The 17,070-nt window shown below is 40.2% G+C and overlaps 1 protein-coding gene across 4 annotated transcripts in view; it reads left to right on the forward strand.

Moving 5' to 3' along the window:
- Positions 1-17,070, forward strand: part of LOC105930467 (AT-rich interactive domain-containing protein 3B) — an 86,604-nt gene that overhangs the window by 62,985 nt on the left and 6,549 nt on the right. For 2 of the 4 annotated variants that reach the window (XM_021319553.2, XM_021319556.2), the window contains exons 5-7: positions 10,938-11,121; positions 13,687-13,946; positions 16,458-16,748. In XM_021319553.2, the coding sequence (XP_021175228.1) occupies positions 10,938-11,121; positions 13,687-13,946; positions 16,458-16,748 (735 nt within the window). The remainder of the gene's footprint in view (positions 1-10,937; positions 11,122-13,686; positions 13,947-16,457; positions 16,749-17,070) is intronic. The other 2 variants (XM_021319554.2, XM_021319555.2) reach the window with 2 other exon arrangements.

Genomic DNA, 17,070 nt, shown 5'->3' on the forward strand with positions numbered 1-17,070 from the left:
ATCCACAAAATGCCACCACCGCAGTCACTTGAAGATGATCAGGGCCCATTATTACCACAAAAAATATCTTTGGCAAAGAAGTTAAAGAAAGAGACAAAACAAGGATTAACATTGTCCAAGGTGAGGAGCATTTTGAGAGCGGAAGCAGATCCAGTTTGACCCCGAGCTAGCTTTTCTTCCTTCAGACAGGGGAATTACAGCGTGAAGTTAAAAGTTTGTCTCATTAGACTTGTGTTGCTGTGTTGATTTGATTCAATGTAATGCTACAATAGCGGCATGGGGGTTAATTGTTGGGATTTGACCAGCAATGGGCCAGGCGTTGATGTGATGTAAGGCGAGTGGCTGCCGGTAGCCCAGCTAACATAGTTAGCATTATTTAATCCAGCCCAACAGGCTTATGAGCTGTCCACCGTGATCATTTAGGGCATTCTTTTTTTGACAAAAAAAAAAATGTAAAATGGAATCAGGTCTGGTGCTTATATTTTGGAGGTAGAGAGAGACGTGGCTTGCCACACATCTTGTTTTGGTCTGCATATGGTGCTCCACAGCCCACCTTGTGGTGAAATTTCACTTATTTCTCCTTTTAAGGATTTTGCTGGAGAAAAAAATTCTTGGTTCCATCAATTATGGAAAGTAGACCAGGCCCTGAACAAAATCAGGAACTTAACCCCAGACTAGCAGACTATTACTACCAGGTTTCAATGTTTTGGCCAAATGTTCTTTTTCAATTAATATGCCGTATTATCAATAATTGTGCAATAGCAAACAGGCTTAAATCAGAGGCAACTGGACTTTCGGCCGAAGTGCGAGCCATCAGAATTGGCAAAGACTCCTGGTCAGGTGTCGAAATGTTTTCAGAAAAACTGAGCAAAAGTCTGGTTGCCTCCGATTTAAGCCTGTTTGCTGTTGTGATGACCCAGATAACTGAGAATTTACACAGGCAGATTGTGCAATGCTTACTCTGGTTTTATTTTTACTTTTACTTTGGCCTTTCTGATAAAACAATTCTCTGCTGCTTTTAAACTAACTTTAGATTAGCTTGTTTTTTTTTATTATTTAGGATTTAAAGTGTAACTGTCTGAGTTTTTGCCACTGTCACACCCAAATTTCCCCATTGTGAGATAATAAGGGAATTTCTTATCTTTTTTTTTTAATTCTGTACCAGATGCAACTGGATGTGCATCTTCCAAAAAGTTTTCATTTTATTTTGTCTATCCACAAAATACCTGGCCAAAATATGTAATTACTTTTCACAACATAAAAAATCTCCAGGCTGCATGAAATCATCAATGTGTTAACAACACCATGCATGCTGAAACACTTCCATGTTTTATAAAGTCATCTGAAAATCTTCTGCACAACTTACAACATAAATCATAGCTATCTCATCTGCCCACAGAAATTGAATATTTTCTACATGACTAATGAGCATGAGCATGTTTATTAACTGCAAATATGGATTTTGAGATCAATCCTTTTTTTGTCTGCTGTGCAGAGTTGAAATCTGTCGCCCTCAGACATTATAAATCACTTACGGAACATATTCTAAACCTAATGTGCTAAAAGCCTGTCACAAACTTGTTAATAAAGCATTTGTGTGCTCTTCCATATGCCTCACTTATAAGTCATTTTGCACTGCTGAATTAGTTCGATCTAATAAACCCAGACATAGAGCAAGTTGCAGATTGACACATTGATCCTGCCTACATTAGGGAGATCTGCAATGTCTGCAATGGAAAATGGAGCCGCTTAAAACTTTGCTAAGTGGAAACATGTACTTTACAATGAGCTTCTTTCATTGTTATATTAATATATAGGCTGTTCATTTCTAAGACTGCAAACAAACCTCTGGCAGCTTTATTCCTGAGAAGCATATATTTTTTTTCATTTTTTTATCTTTTAGTCAGAAAACCTTTATTGTTATTATTGTTAAGATGTGTAGTCTGAAGACTCCAGGGCTTAAAATACACACCAGCTGACCTTGTTTGAAGAGATGCCAGCTTTTCTCAGGGTTTTTCTCTCCCTGAAAGACAGCTCTTTTATTTACTGTCTGTCTGCTCAGTGTAATAACTGCCCGTCTTTTTTGTAAATACAGCTTGCTCCATTATTGACGGTTTTCCACCTTAGTATTGGCCTTGTTGACACAACTTGAAGAGAAGAATCTGCTGAATTTTATTCTTGAAGGAAAACCAGACTGCAGCTGACATTCACCGTTATTGATTGTTGGATAACATAAAGAGATATTTGAGGATGCTCATGTGTAAAAGTTATTTTGTCTTTGGAAAGTTATCTGGCATCGTTTTCTTATACTTCACCAATGAAAGAGCACAGATATATCACATTATAACTCAACCGTTGCATCGCTTTTCTACATATGCCTGCGGCTTTCAACATTTCAACAGGCTTGTGATACCTGCTTGACCTGTTTAAATGCATATAAAAGGTCATAAGGTACAAGGATTTCTCTTTTTTTTTTTTTTTTTTTTAGGATTTCTTATCTCAGCGTGGTTCTTGTTCAACCATCAACAGGGTTCGTGTTTTTCGCTTGTCTCGTCAGTATTTCCTCGCTCTCTTCACCAGCCTTTCTGCCTTTTGTTAGTAAAGATTTTTTTTTTTACATATTGACATGACAGCAGCCCCTATCTCATACAGCCAGGTCTGTGGAGATTACTGACTGGCTTATATTGAAGCATTCAAGAGACGGCCGTCCCTCACCTTCTCTGTGTGTGTTGGCCAGCTGTAGCTTTAACTTCATACTCGGAATAGCAATGTATCTATATAGTGTTACATTACATTTAACTTCTCTTATGTGGAGGGGTGGATATCTTAACACTTGATATAAATTGGGTTGTCATGCTAGTGGTGGCTCTGCCTGCACTAAAGATAGCAAATTCCATGCACTCAAGGCTTTTTTACCTTTTATGTCCTCGGCTGTGCATTAAAAATAAAACAAACTTGCCCCCGGCATGCAGCAGGGTCCTGACAATATGCTGGCCCAACATACGAACATATAAACTTAACAGTCGGGGTCTGCCTGCATAAAGTAAACTCCCAGCATGTGGAGCCCAGACGCTCGTCTTTCCTGTCAACGTCTTTCTGCTTGGTGGTAAAGGATTTGGGCTGTTGTCAGTGGATATACTCTAGAACTAAACCAGTAATTTCATTAGTATTTTTTTGCAATATGATGAAAGAAGAGTTATTAATCTTTAACATTTCCTGTTATTGAAAGCCGAACAATGGGATGGATATGAGATGCCAAAAGTCATTGTTATGGCAGAAGGTGTTCAAGGGTCATACCAAATATTTTACAAATTCTTCTGGCATATTTTGTCTGGACTCGTAGCTCACAATTGTTACATTTACCACAATAAAAAAACATATGGTAAAAAGCTTAAAATAGAAAAAGCTAACTCAAATAGTGATGATTTTACATTTGAAATGCTGACCAATGCATAACACGATGGTCACCTGTGGTGATAAAGTATCCAGCTCAAATTTCTGTTGAAAAAGTAAATATTTATGTGACTTATCCAGGGATAAGGAAGTCAGGGGAACTGCTATTTGAGAGCAGTTGTCTGGAGCAATAGTTTGTAGCTGTTTTTTTTTTTTGCTTAATAACAGCTTACTTTGGAGGGATTTTAAAAAGCTCTGTAACAAACCCAGTTTCCTGACAATCACTTTAGTGGCAATGACCACTTGTGACAAAAATTGGCAATATTGGCAGCATTCAGTAAGGCATCAAAATTCCTGTTCAAAGTCTGACCTACATTGTTAATCTAATGGCCGTTAGTGTCAGCACTTCTGTTTCTCCAGTCATGTCACCAAAATAGTTTGTTAGGAAGCCATTAAGGATTTTGCAAGTCTCACTTTTCTCCACATAATCTGTCTGTGGGTTTAACTGCACTGTTGTGATGTAACTATCAAAATTATTCCAAGGACACTTTATGTCCCAACATTTAAACTCTTGAGTCTGCCAGCAGATTATCACCCAACAAGCCATTTTGTCTTGAAAATATCCATGCTACATGTGGTTGTTGGAAGCTAAAATACTCTGCATCTGCAGTCAAATGTTCTGTCATTGTATACATGCCTCATTTCATTACCATGGAAACAGGAAAGTGTATTTTAAAAATTACTTATCTGCTTTGAAGACCAATGGGAAGTCAGATTTTGATTGTTACATTTTGTACTTTAAATTTTGTGTCCAAAATATAATATGACAATATGACAATAAATGCCCATTAAGAGAATATTAGGAATGTACTAACGTGATCAACTTAATATAGCTTGAAATAGCTGGACTACCTTTACAGGGCATGCCTTCAGATAACTGGGCCTGTTCCCACTGCAGGCAAATGTGGCCCTAATCGGATTTTTTTTTTTTTTTTTTCTGGGGGAGGGGGTGAAGACTAGAGCAGGCTTTTTAGAAGCAGTGGGAATGCTCACATCTGACCCACATCTAATTTTTACTTTTTTTTAAAGTCACATTTGAGCCACTTCAATATGTGGTCCTTAATCTGACTCGTATCTGATCTCTTGGAATCTGACTCCAGTGAGAATAACCAAGGAAGATTTGATGTAATTTTGACGTCACTTTCTATCGACAGTCGTCCCAACTTTGTGCGGGTGGTGGCTGAAAGTCGACTATCACATCACTGTAGGATGGCGAGATGTTATACCCCACTAATATATGGAGCGAAACCTCTATTCAAGCCAAATTGGATGGCTCGTATGGAAACTCTTTGGATGAGGGACGTAGTGCAGGGACTACGTCCAGATGACTTTGCAATGCCAACGAGGTTTTTAATCTTTGCAATCCGTTGTATTGAATTTCAACGGGGGCAGCATGTCATGAAATGTCCCCATTGCAAAGTGATACAAGGGTTGCAACAAATGTCCAGCCTTAGGAATCGAGAGGACAGGCGCTGCCGTATAATATTTAAAGTTGCCCTCGACATCCTAAAGTTATGAACAAACTCGATGTCTGTGAACTTGTTAAAATCATTCAGCCATTCCTGGCTGAGTCCCTGCATCCAAACAGCCCTCTGTGCAGTCAAAGCTCTGTAAAATGCCAGAGTTTCACTCTCTCTCTTTATTCTTGCATTTCCCCCTGACACACTGACACAGTAAATGGCTTCCGTTGGCTGCTTAAAACCATAACACCTATTTCTTCTATGTTTGCTGAACTAAAGTGGGCTGGGTGTGAAGTCACTGTTATTGTTCTTTTGCGCATGCGGGTCAGTTTGGAGCAGTAAAGAGTTCACTCTGGAGTCAGATCTAGGTAGCATTTTAAGAGGAATGTGAACAACCTCGCAAAAAAAAGTCCGATTTCAGAAAACATCGGAATTGAGCATTAAGACCTGCAGTGGGAACATAACCTTAGAGACTGACATAGTTTAAGTCCAGAAAGATGCAAACTGAAACAGGTTTTGTTTCTCATTACAAGTTGTGATTGTAAATAAATATCCATACTTATATGGATATAATTTGGTTTAAACTGCTTGTTGATATCTTTATTGGGGTTGAGAGGAAGAGGAGGGGGAAAGCATGGATGGATGGTGGTTGTCAGTACTCTAAAAGACTCAGACACTGCCATGAGGCCAGAGGCTGTTTGTGTTGGCTGACACCTTCCTTACAGCCATAATCCAGTCTTTCTCCAGCTGGCGACAGTACTACACCTCCCCCTTCCTTTTTTTTTCTCCTTTCATCCCTCCTTTTCTACCTTATAAACACACCATACGCACACATTTTACCCCATTTTCCTTTCTGTCTGATCTATTTGTATGTTTTTAGTAAGATTTCGGTCTCGATTCTGACATATAAATATAGGACTCTATGACCTATATCTTTAAGTCTTTCAAGGAGGTGACACAACCAAAACACCAAGGGATGATTTGTTTTGTTTCCTTCCCTACCTTTTTTTTTCCTTGTCACTCTTCACGGTAGATGGCAGTGAAACCTCACACCAGCCACCACTCTCATACAGTAAAAAATTCATTTCCTGTGTGTTGTCCGCTGTAAGGCTGTCGCCCCGTCTCATAATTATTTAAAGAATGCTCATCAGGGGAAGTCAGCAATATTTAATTTATCACCACTGGCGTCAGGGGCACCCAATTGATTTATTATGGAGTCCTTTTTAATGTGAACAGCTGTTTCCATCTAAAAATAGGACTTGGGTCAGATGAAATAACCTTGCTTTTGATGGGCTCACTATCTTTAACATTTGTTTTAGTCAAACGCCAGCTTCTTTTATTGATCACAAATTTCTGGTGGACTGATACATGTCCTCTGTCTCTGATAGAAGACACCTAGTCTTCTATCTCTGATAGAAGAAATGTTTTATCACGTTTTTCTGAGCTGTAAATGCATTATATAATGCAAGTCGAGCGCGTGCTTCATAGGGTAAGGGTGAGGGTATTGATCATTCTCACACCCACATGCTTATGAATCCTTCAAAGGTCTGCTGCCTGCTTTCTTCCTGAAGGCCAGCCCTTTGAAGACCAGCCGTGTGGCTCTGGTGCTCGCTGTGGACATTTGAGGAACGACTCAGGGAGTGGTTCAGGGGCCCTCAGCCTCAGCACTTCCCACCAGAGCGACCTCTAACCCCTGGTGCCATTAATCACTAGGCTCCTGATGGTCCCGTCCCTGGGGGAAAATCAGTCCGGGGCAAAGGATGATGGGAGGTGAGGCCTGCAGCCAATTACAGGTTGGCTCATAGCGAGCGGCTGGACAAATCAGTGTTTCACAGAGAGCTGAAGTGTCCAGTAGTTTGCCTTCCAGAGGCCTCTATGATCACATTGTATCTCAGGCTTTCCTAACAGTGTTTGAAACTAAGTTTTATGTGGGAGTAAAAACAGCCATTTAGAGGGTATACTAGGCAGAGGTGGTGTGTTTAGTGATCAAAAGACATGTTTTGGGCTGGCCTAATTACAGCTGAATGTCTCCAGGGTTAGAAACAACAGATGTGGGATAGCAAAGCCGGGCGGTACACTGGCTCTTGCAAATAAGGGAAGTCTCATACTAATTGACGAAGTGTTGCAAATGGGATTTTTGGTCAATTATTGTAAGCACTTTACTTAGGGCGTTCAGATGAGTTAATATCAGAATTTGAAATGTGCAATTTCTCCATCTGAAACCATTTGAGATATGCAGTTTACCAAACACAAATTGCAAGCTTTGTTGGTTTTGCATGAAATATAAAACCGAGTTTCTCTGTATGAATTCTGCCTCTTGGATAAGCTCCACGTAAATACACTGAATTGGATTTTGATTTGACAGCAGATGGTGACAAAGGCACGGGCATGAATTAAAAGCTAACTAACTGCTGGCCTGTCACTCTGGGGCCAGCGCTTCTGTGTCACATTTGTTGTTCTGTCATTGTTCATGAGCGGGCCAGTATGAAAACATGGCTTCCTGCTGACCTGCAGTTTAATTCACACATCAATAACCCCTGGCTGATCTCTGACCCCTGTAGTTGTACTAATTGTTTAATGCAGGATTGATGTCCGATGCCGCATTAGATAACTGACAAAGCACTCGTACCTTGAAGCTTGGTTTGTTCTAGAAATGTTACATATTCCCTGACACTAGAAGTGGTAGCTCTTTCTGTCTTTCTGATTTTTCTAGCTTTCCTGGCCTCTGACGAAGCAACTTTGCATCTAATAGAAGAGGAGTGCATTAACAGAATAAGATGTGTTGGAAAGTTGATAACTAATATACCGTTTTTAAGTGTTATTTAAACAAACTCACAGGATTTATTTCTATTTTTAAATAACTACCACTAGTAAAGCAGTAATAGCATATTCAACTGCTTAAAATAGTTGCAGGTTATTTTCTTCACAAAGAACTAACGTGTTTTGCTGTTACGCAATAATACATCAAAATGAATGTAGTTAATGAATCTAAATGAATATTGGTCTGATAGTCCAATTTAAGTGGTATTTATTTGTATAAATGAAACAACCACAAATTTAAATATTCATTAATGGGATAGACCAACACAAAGTAGTGGAAGAAAAAAATATGTATACATTTCTTTACAAGTGAAAATCTGAAAAGTGTGGTTGCCCTTGAATCGCCCTCTTTTACTCTGATGACCCTAGATAAAATCCAGTACAAGCAAAAGTAATGTAATAAGTAAATAGACCCCACCTGGGTATAATTTTTTATCTCAACACAATTACAACTGAAGGCTTCAGAGGTTTGTTAGAGAACATCAGTAAACAAGTAGCTTCATGAAGACTGAAGACCAAAGCACACAACGGAGAGATCCTGGAGAAAGTTTTTTTTTTTTTGTTATTCCACCATCTGAAGATGGATAGCGTGGGACACAACTGCATACCCACTGACATAGCCACCCAACTACACGGACAGGACAGACAAGTACAGCACAGCTAATGGGAACACTGGAGGAGCTGCTGTTGAAAGAAAACCTTAAGCAGTTCTGTTCAGTTTCGTCACAAGTCATTTAGGAAACACAGCAAACTTAGAAGAAGGTGCTTTCATCAGATGAGACCAGATTTGAACCTCTTGGACTGCAGGCAAAACACTGTACTGTGACAATGCACAACATTTCATTGACCTTTTCAAAGGAGAGATGCATGTTACCAGGTGGTACCAAAAATGCTAATTTCCAACTGTAGTCCCTGAACAGGTTGTGATTGTGAATTGATGATAAACCAGTATAAAAACATATTAAATTTCTTTACGTATTCTACATATCCAATACCTCATGATTCACATCTCACTATGCCCTCACTATAACCATTCAAACCATAACCCTACGTACACATAGTAAGGCCGTCGTTTTAATCGAATATATTCATCCCTAATGGGTGCAAATCTGCTAACATAATAGACCTGCATGCATAATTATTATTATTTTTTTTTTTTTGGGGGGGGGGGGTAGATCCAAAAGTATTTGTTGGAACTGTAGGAGGAAAACTAGGCTCTATGGGCTGAAAGTTTAGGGTGATCACCCTAAATAAAGCATCACCCCAGTGAGACATGGTGGCGGCCGCATTTTGCTGAGGGTTATTTTTTTCCCAGCAGGGACAAAGAAGGGAAGGGAAAACTGATGGATCCAAATACAGGAAAAACCCACAAGAAAATCCTTTAGAGGTTGCAAAAGACTATGACCCTGTACACATGAAAAGTTTTGTTGCGTTTCTAGGCATTTCGTGTACACCTCAGCAGTGCATGTTCCAGAAGCCGTTTCCAGAGTGGAATAATTTCCTGGACTGCAGTCAGTACAAATGAAGCAGAGAGTATTTTGTACACATGCACATATTGTTGCATTTCACTGCTACCAGTGGCCTGGCAGGAAAATGACATTGTCTACAGCATTTCTACTTATGTCTTGTTCACAGAGATGGTAATAAAAGCATATGCCAATCATTTGAGTTCCCAGGGTTCCCAAAACAGAGCGCTGAATTTGGTAGTTTATCTTGACAAAAGAGCAGCAGCCTGCTAACATGGAAGCCAGTAAGAGAAGCGGACCAGAAATAGAACAGAATACAACATCATGTGTCTGTCCTGTGTTACTAAGAACTCAGAAGGGTTTCACATCATTTAAAAACGGCATATTAGATTGTTGTGATTGGCAAGCTGTTGTACCAATTTTAGCCACAAGGTGTCAGTATTACTTATAGCTCCTTTAATACAAAGCAGGGCACACCTTCAGAATTTCGCTTATGAGCAATTTGAAAACCATGCATCAGTTTTCGTCCACTTGATATTTAAGCACTATTTTGTAGTGGCGCATTATATACAATCCAAATAAAATCCCCTGCCGGTTGTGGTAGTAACACAACAAATTGTGAAAAAGTTAAATGGCTCTGAATACGTTTACTAGGTAGGCAATGTATATAATTTGAAATGTTTTTGTTTGCGCCTTTAATTTCTTGTCTGTTTGAATAATTAAACTTCTTGAACTCTCTCCAAATGTGTCCAACACACCTCCTGGCTAGAAGTTAGTTGTTTTTTTTTCTCTCGCTTACACTGACTTGGGCTAAGGCATGTTCTGAGGGTCAGAGTCACTTTCCTGATCTCCAATCCACAAGGCCATGTGCTCACCTTGGCCTCTGCACATGGATTAAAGACATGTTACTAACTTAAGGAAATGAATCAGGGCTAATCTGTATGGCCTGATCACGCTGCTATTTTATAGTCATTAATGAGTCAAGGTTAAGAACAGCCCGAGGAGGGGCTAAAGGATTGGCTGGCATTTACCTATTAGGGCAAATCTGTACATCTCCCATGCGTTGGGTCCGGCACTTACACAGAGGCGTGTGGATTTACTTGGCACAATCCTCTAAATGAGCTTCATTATACCAGCCTATCCTGGAGCCCACAACCTCCCCCCCCCCCACCCTACCCACCTACTGCTTCTTAAGGATTAGCTCGTTGTCACAATCCCCAGTCCCCTCCTCCCTTTTAGTGCTTACACTATTGCACATTGCACTTTGATTTGATTCTGTCACATAGGGGAAACAGCCGGTGCTGCTCCTCCTCCTCGTTTTCCCACTGCACACGTTCCCTACGAGCTTCACTGCAGATAAGCTGTTGACAAGATTAATGCATCTGTATCAAAAGTCTCGAGCAGCTTTGCTTTGTGTTGTTTGAGAATCCCCTTTTCCAGGTCAAGCCAGATTGCCTTAACAGGGCTAATTTGTTTTCAAGCCAATTTTAATGGACGTGTGGGCAGCCAGCTCACCATCCTCGTCTTGTCATCATCCCAGCAGCACTTAGATCAGGATTTAGAGGTCAAAAATAATCCTTGATGTTTCGTCATTGATTGTTGGGACGGACTAATGCCTGATGATTCTCCTTGTTCTGGCATTCCTGGTGTAGAATAACCCTACAGTCTACTAAGATACTCTAAATCACACTGATGATTGATGCTGTATTGATGTACCTTGTTTTTATATCTTCTGTAGGAACCCCGGTCAATCGCATTCCCATCATGGCCAAGCAGGTCCTGGATCTGTATATGCTTTACAAGCTGGTAACGGAGAAAGGAGGCCTTGTGGAGGTTATCAACAAGAAAATCTGGAGAGAAATCACCAAGGGACTCAACCTGCCCACATCCATCACCAGTGCTGCTTTCACTCTGCGCACACAGTAAGTCTTTGTCTGTTTGAAAAGGAAACAAATTGCCTTCATCTGCTGGAACTAAGTTAAGCGAGTAACCCTCAAACTGGAAGCAACACCTTCCGTATGTGTGCGTGCCGTATTAAGGTTGCACTCACGTGTGACGCATGTCTTTCGGACGAGATCTTCTCCTGTTTTAATCAGTGCAGCTGTCTACACAGACAGCAGAGGGACCCGTGCTTTTCCTGGGTTAATTAATGATCCTGTACAAAGCTAAGGAACCGCTCTGCTTACACCCTGGTGAGGTTTATGCGCCTTCGTATGGTCACGCTTAAAAATGAACCCATCTTTGTGTTTATTTGCATCTTCATGACATTTCATCACACCTAGAGCTCATTGATCCTTGTTATCTATTGATGTTATTTGGGTCAGGGTACGGCGTGACTAAGAAGGGGCTGGACTGACAGCTTGTACACTTAGCCAAGACTAAACCTGATGTTCTTTTGATTGGAACCCTCCAGGAGCAGTAACACCTCTTTGTCATCTCCAGCAGCAGATATTCTTAAATAACTTTTATGCACATTCTATTTTGCCAGATTGTTTTACAGCGTTGTTTCCCTGCTGTACCTTACTGATGCTGCTGCTTTTGCTCCTTATCCATCCTCAGTGCAGATATGCTGCCCTCATGGAGTCAGTGGGCATATTCCGATGGTTCTTTTATTGGATGGAAATATATAATAGAGCACATATCTAGAGCTGTTGCGATGTGATCCAAATGTGTTTCCTGTTCACCCTGTTAAACAACGTTATTTTACCAGATGTCGCAATAAATTCAGTTGTTCTGGGAAATAAAATAACACTTCATCAGAAACAGACCTTAGTACACATGGTGGAGAAATTAGAAGAGAAACAAGCCAATGTGGAAGATTTTCAACGCTTGATAACCAAGTGTGTCAACTCTGCTGTATATTATGTCTTTTGAATTTCTTGTTTAATTTAGATTATCCTGTAGAGCAAATAGAAGAACCCAGAGGATGCACCTACAGTGCCCTGCAAGAGTCTTGACACCTTTTGAACTTTTCTGCATCTTGTTACAAAACAGCTACAAACTTTGGATTGACCTCTGGCAGATCTCAGATATTTCATTGAGACAATTAATAAAACAAACGGCATCATGAAGAACAAGGAACACAGCAGTCAGGGTCAGGGATAAAGTTGTGGAGACGTTTTTAGCAGAGTTGGTTATAAAGAAAAAAAATTTTCAAGCCCTAAACTTCTCCTAGAGCCCTGTTCAATCCATCATCTTAAAATGAAAGGAATGGCACAACTGAAAACTTCCTAAAACATAACCATCCACCTAAGCTGACAACTTGATGAAGGAGAGCATTATTTGGATAAGCAACTTGTCCGTAGAGGAGCTGCAGAGATGCACAGCTAAGGCAGGATAACCTGTTGTCAGGAAGACTATTAACCGAACACCCAACCAATCTATCTTTTAACAAGGACTGGCAAAAAGAAAGCCATTGTTGATAGAAATCCCCAAGAACTACCCTCTGCAGTTTGCCACAAGCCATGTAGTGGATGTGGAAGAAGATGTTCCAGTCAGATGAGACAAAGCTAACCTTTGCGCAACATTGCGTTTTGACCTCTGCACAACATGCTCTGTGTACAAAAAATCTCTCACCACATCATCCTGAACACACTGTTCCCACGCTGAACCATCATAGTGGCAGCATCATGCTGTGCAGATGCTTTTCTTTAGCCAGGATAAGGAAGCTGTTTAAATCTGGCAGGAAGAAGGATGGGCCTAAAGGCAGGGCAGGAAAACACTTAAGACTGGGGTGAAGTTTCACCTTCTAGCAGGACAATGGTAGGTGTCAGGTGGTAAACATACCACCTGAGCAAGATCGGGGTGGTTTAGATGAAATAATTGTCATATTTGTTAGAATGGGGATAATCAAAGACCAAAGCTAAATCCAGTTGAATATCTGAAGCAAGACTTCCAAATCTATCTTTAGATGCCATTCATCCAATCTGAATTAACTTGAGCTATATTGAGTAATGGGGAAAAAAATTAATCTCTAGATGTGCAAATTTGGTAGAGACATACCCCTAAAGACCACGATGGATTTAGCAGGGAAAAGATGGTTCTACAAAGTTTTGATTCAGGAGTTGTTTTATGTTGCCCAATTACTTAGAATTCAGTAAAATACCAGACTGCAGTGTAATTGTAACAGTTTTTGGTTTTAATGTAACAAAATATGCAAAAAAGGTTCAAGAGGTGTCATTATCTGTATATTTTTTCAAGGGAAATTTTTTTTGTCAGAGGGTGTTTTTCATCTATAAAGCCATCATTATTTCAGAAGTAATTGACTTTTAATGTTTTTAGACATAGTTCTTGAAAAAGTCAATTTAAAGAAAAATGTGTTATTCTTACATCTGGTGAACCAGCTCAATAAGTTCTGTGTGGTCATGAAAAACACTCTTAACAACAAATACTTGTGCTCCTAACACTTTACATGCGTCAGTGCATTTTTCACATGCTTGATTTCGATTCAGGGTTTTCTCTCAGTCTGACAGTAATTTCTTGTTAAGGTACATGAAATACCTGTACCCGTACGAGTGCGAGAGGAAAGGTCTCAGCTCCCCAGGTGAGCTGCAAGCCGCCATCGACAGTAACCGGCGCGAGGGCCGTCGTCCTAGCTACAGCAGCAGCCTGTTCCGCTTCTCTCCTTCTCCAAGCACGGCTCCCCACATCCTCTCTCCTCCCAAGATGCATCTGGCAGGTCTTGGCGCTGGGACCTCAGTGGCCCTCAATGGCCTGCAGGCTTCTCCAGGACCCTCTCTGAAGAAAGGTTGGCATGTTTAACTTGCAAAAAATAATAGTTGATGTGTATTTTCAATTTTAAAACAAGAAAAGTTTGGTTTAACTTCTGCTGTATGAATTTTAAAACGTTACTTTGGAAAACTAAATAAATATGCCTAAAGGTTATTTGGATTAGGTATTTCCTTTCTATGATGGGCAGTTTTTAAATGTATTTGTGTGTAACTGTGCTAGAAGTGGAAGATGTTCTGCACATCAGTGCTTTATAGGTTGGGTGCATGACTATTTGGGAGACTTTAGCCGCTTTGATGTAGATAAGATTCGCTGAAGTGCTCTAGTTTGTCTTGTACTGACAAGTTGCTTATTGATGGAGAAATACTGCCCTCTACCGCTGTGGATAATAACTGCATCTAGGACAAACCTGATTAGACAGGTCCCCGTATCGTCTCTCCCATAATTGTGGACAGATTTTGTGTCTCTTCTTTACGACATTGCTTCAGATCATTGAGTTTTGGAGGCATTTATTCAAGCCAAGTTCAGAGCTTGGGTTTTAATGTGTTAATTGAAGTCTGTTGGGTCTGACTTTAGGCTGTGTTAAGGTTCTGCCACAGCATTTCAGTCAAGTTGAGACCAGGACTTTGACGGGGCCATTGGAATACCTTGATTAATTTATTTTGCCAATAACTCAAAGGAGCTCACAGTAAGCTCAATTTTTGAAAGGTCCTCAGGTCCTGTGGCTGCAAAACAAGAGCAAATCATCATCCCTACACCACTATGCGTGACAACTGGTATTAGGTGCTAATGTCGATTTGCCGTGTTGAGATCTGGGCAAACATGGTGCGTTGCAGTAACGGCAAACATCTCTCATATGGAACCCTTCTGGTTGGCACCCCCTTTCAAACAAGACATTCTTGCTCAGTCCTATTCTAATTTTCCCGTATTAAACTTAAGTTTTAACACGTGAACTCCAGCCTGTGGCGTCTCAGAGGGAGCTGCCTTAAGGTTGCCACAACATATCAATCAGTCTGATGCCTGGACTTTGGTCTTTTACAACACATTGATTGTTTTCTTTTTTTTAGGTTTGTTGAAATCATTTTCCTGTTTAGTGGCCAGGTTGCTGTCTAACAGTTAAAGCTATGTCTGTATGTTGAGCAGCTCAACATATTTCAATCTCAACAAGGTGGCCAGGTCCTCTAGTAGCAAAGCAAGCCCAAATTATGACACCCCCAACTATCATGCTTGACAATTAGCATGAATTGGTTGTGCTGATGTGCTTTTGGCTTTTGCTTTTCATGGTTCAAATGTTCCTGAAAATCCATAAATGATCATTCTGTGTCCCAATTTTACTGCCATTTACTTAGTTTTAACATGTCAACTAAAGCCAGACAGTAGAGTCTAGGATGTAGTCATGTTTTGTTTTTCTGCCATTTCTCTGAGCATCACCAACTCAAAGCCTGGGGCATATTTGATAGGATATCCACTCCTAAAAGGATTGCCAGCTGTTTAAAATGTTCACATTGATTGGAAATTACTTTACAACTCTACTCAGATTATTGGCCACCAACAATTGCTTCTCCAAGGTCATTGCTGTGTTGGCACTTGCCTACAGCACTTTGAATTGTCTTGTTACTGAAAACGGCGAGATAAATAAACTCGACTTGCCTTGTCTTACATCACCAGGACCAGCAAACAATTAAAATCCATAAAGGCCATAATTGTTTCAGTATACCTGCTGTTTTACGACAAGAGTACATGAATGTCAGCACAGGTCAGTTGTTTTATATGCCATATCACCCTGTAAATGTGCTGGGGAATTTTTAGTGTTTAAATATGACTTTGTCAGTGCACGTTTGTGCCATCCAGCCAGGTGTTTGGGAGTCCAAGCAAAACCTTTCTGCCCAAGGCAACAGGGAGCCCCCTGCTATTTAATGATAAATAGCAGGGTTCCCACACGGGGGAGGCCACTTTATGAACTTTGAAGCCTGTGTTGCACATTAAGAGGACTCCAGTTGATAACTGTCATTATGCTGTTGTTTCATCTGATGTGGCTTAGCCTTGGTTGGAATGTGACTCTGTTGTTGACCTCTAACAGAGTGTTGACTGGTTTGACTTGAGTAATAGGCTGTTTTTACTTGACTTTATCTTCAGCGGTCATGTATGATGGATATTTGTGCTGCTGCAATCGCTCTCCTTCTCTATGTGACCGAAACCAGTAATGTACTATCTTATAGTCACAGTTTTAACATTTGGATTCTATGATCTGGTCAAAAAACTGATTTAAAATAAGTTTCCAAGCCCTTAAAGCAGCTTTAAGATTATTTATTATTATTTAAACAATACAAAAAAACTGCTTGCAGCTTGATTTTATTTAGGAGACTTAGTTTATGGTAGTTTCTTTTGAATCTTAGGGTTAGGAAACAGAACAGAAAACTGCTGCTCAGATTGACAATGGATTTCTGTTCCTGTTTTAGTTTCACAAAACTCAGGACTACTAGAGCCTGTTGAATTTTTACATTTTATTTCCTCTTGTGTTTTCCTTCAGAAGACCTGACTCCTGCAATCATGGCAGCGAGACCTCCTATTGCGCTGTCTCTGGGTCAGCAGCAGGTGGCTGGTTTGGCGAGAGCCGCCACTCTGGAGCAGCTCAGAGAAAAGCTGGAGACCAGTGGAGGCGGAGAGGGGCCAGAGAGGAAGATGGCCCGCCTGGCAGAGGAGCAGCAGCGCCTCATGCAGCAGGCTTTCCAACATAACTTGCTGGCCATGGCATCCCAAATGCCCATGAACCTGCGCTTGGGAGCCCCCACCATTACCACCAGAGGTCAGCGTTGCCAAGGTTGTAAAGAGATGGTTTAAAGAAATACTTGTAAATGATATAAATGCTGACTGTTGTATTTTGTTTTCCATATGTGGCACAGATATTCTTCTTTTAATTATATAAAATATAGTGAATGAAATAAATGAAACTTATAATAGTTCCTATAATGTATAAAAAAAAATCAGAAGGTCGAATGTGAATCCTATTGAAATATTTCTATAATAAAATTTTAAAAAGATTTCTTGTTATTTAGGATCAATCAAAAATAACTACTCATCAATTAAGATGGAAAGATTCCAATAATTAATTAGTTTTATTTTTAATCATACTAAGGTCTACG

This window comes from Fundulus heteroclitus, chromosome 4 (genome assembly GCF_011125445.2).
Source record: "Fundulus heteroclitus isolate FHET01 chromosome 4, MU-UCD_Fhet_4.1, whole genome shotgun sequence".
NCBI lineage: Eukaryota > Metazoa > Chordata > Actinopteri > Cyprinodontiformes > Fundulidae > Fundulus > Fundulus heteroclitus.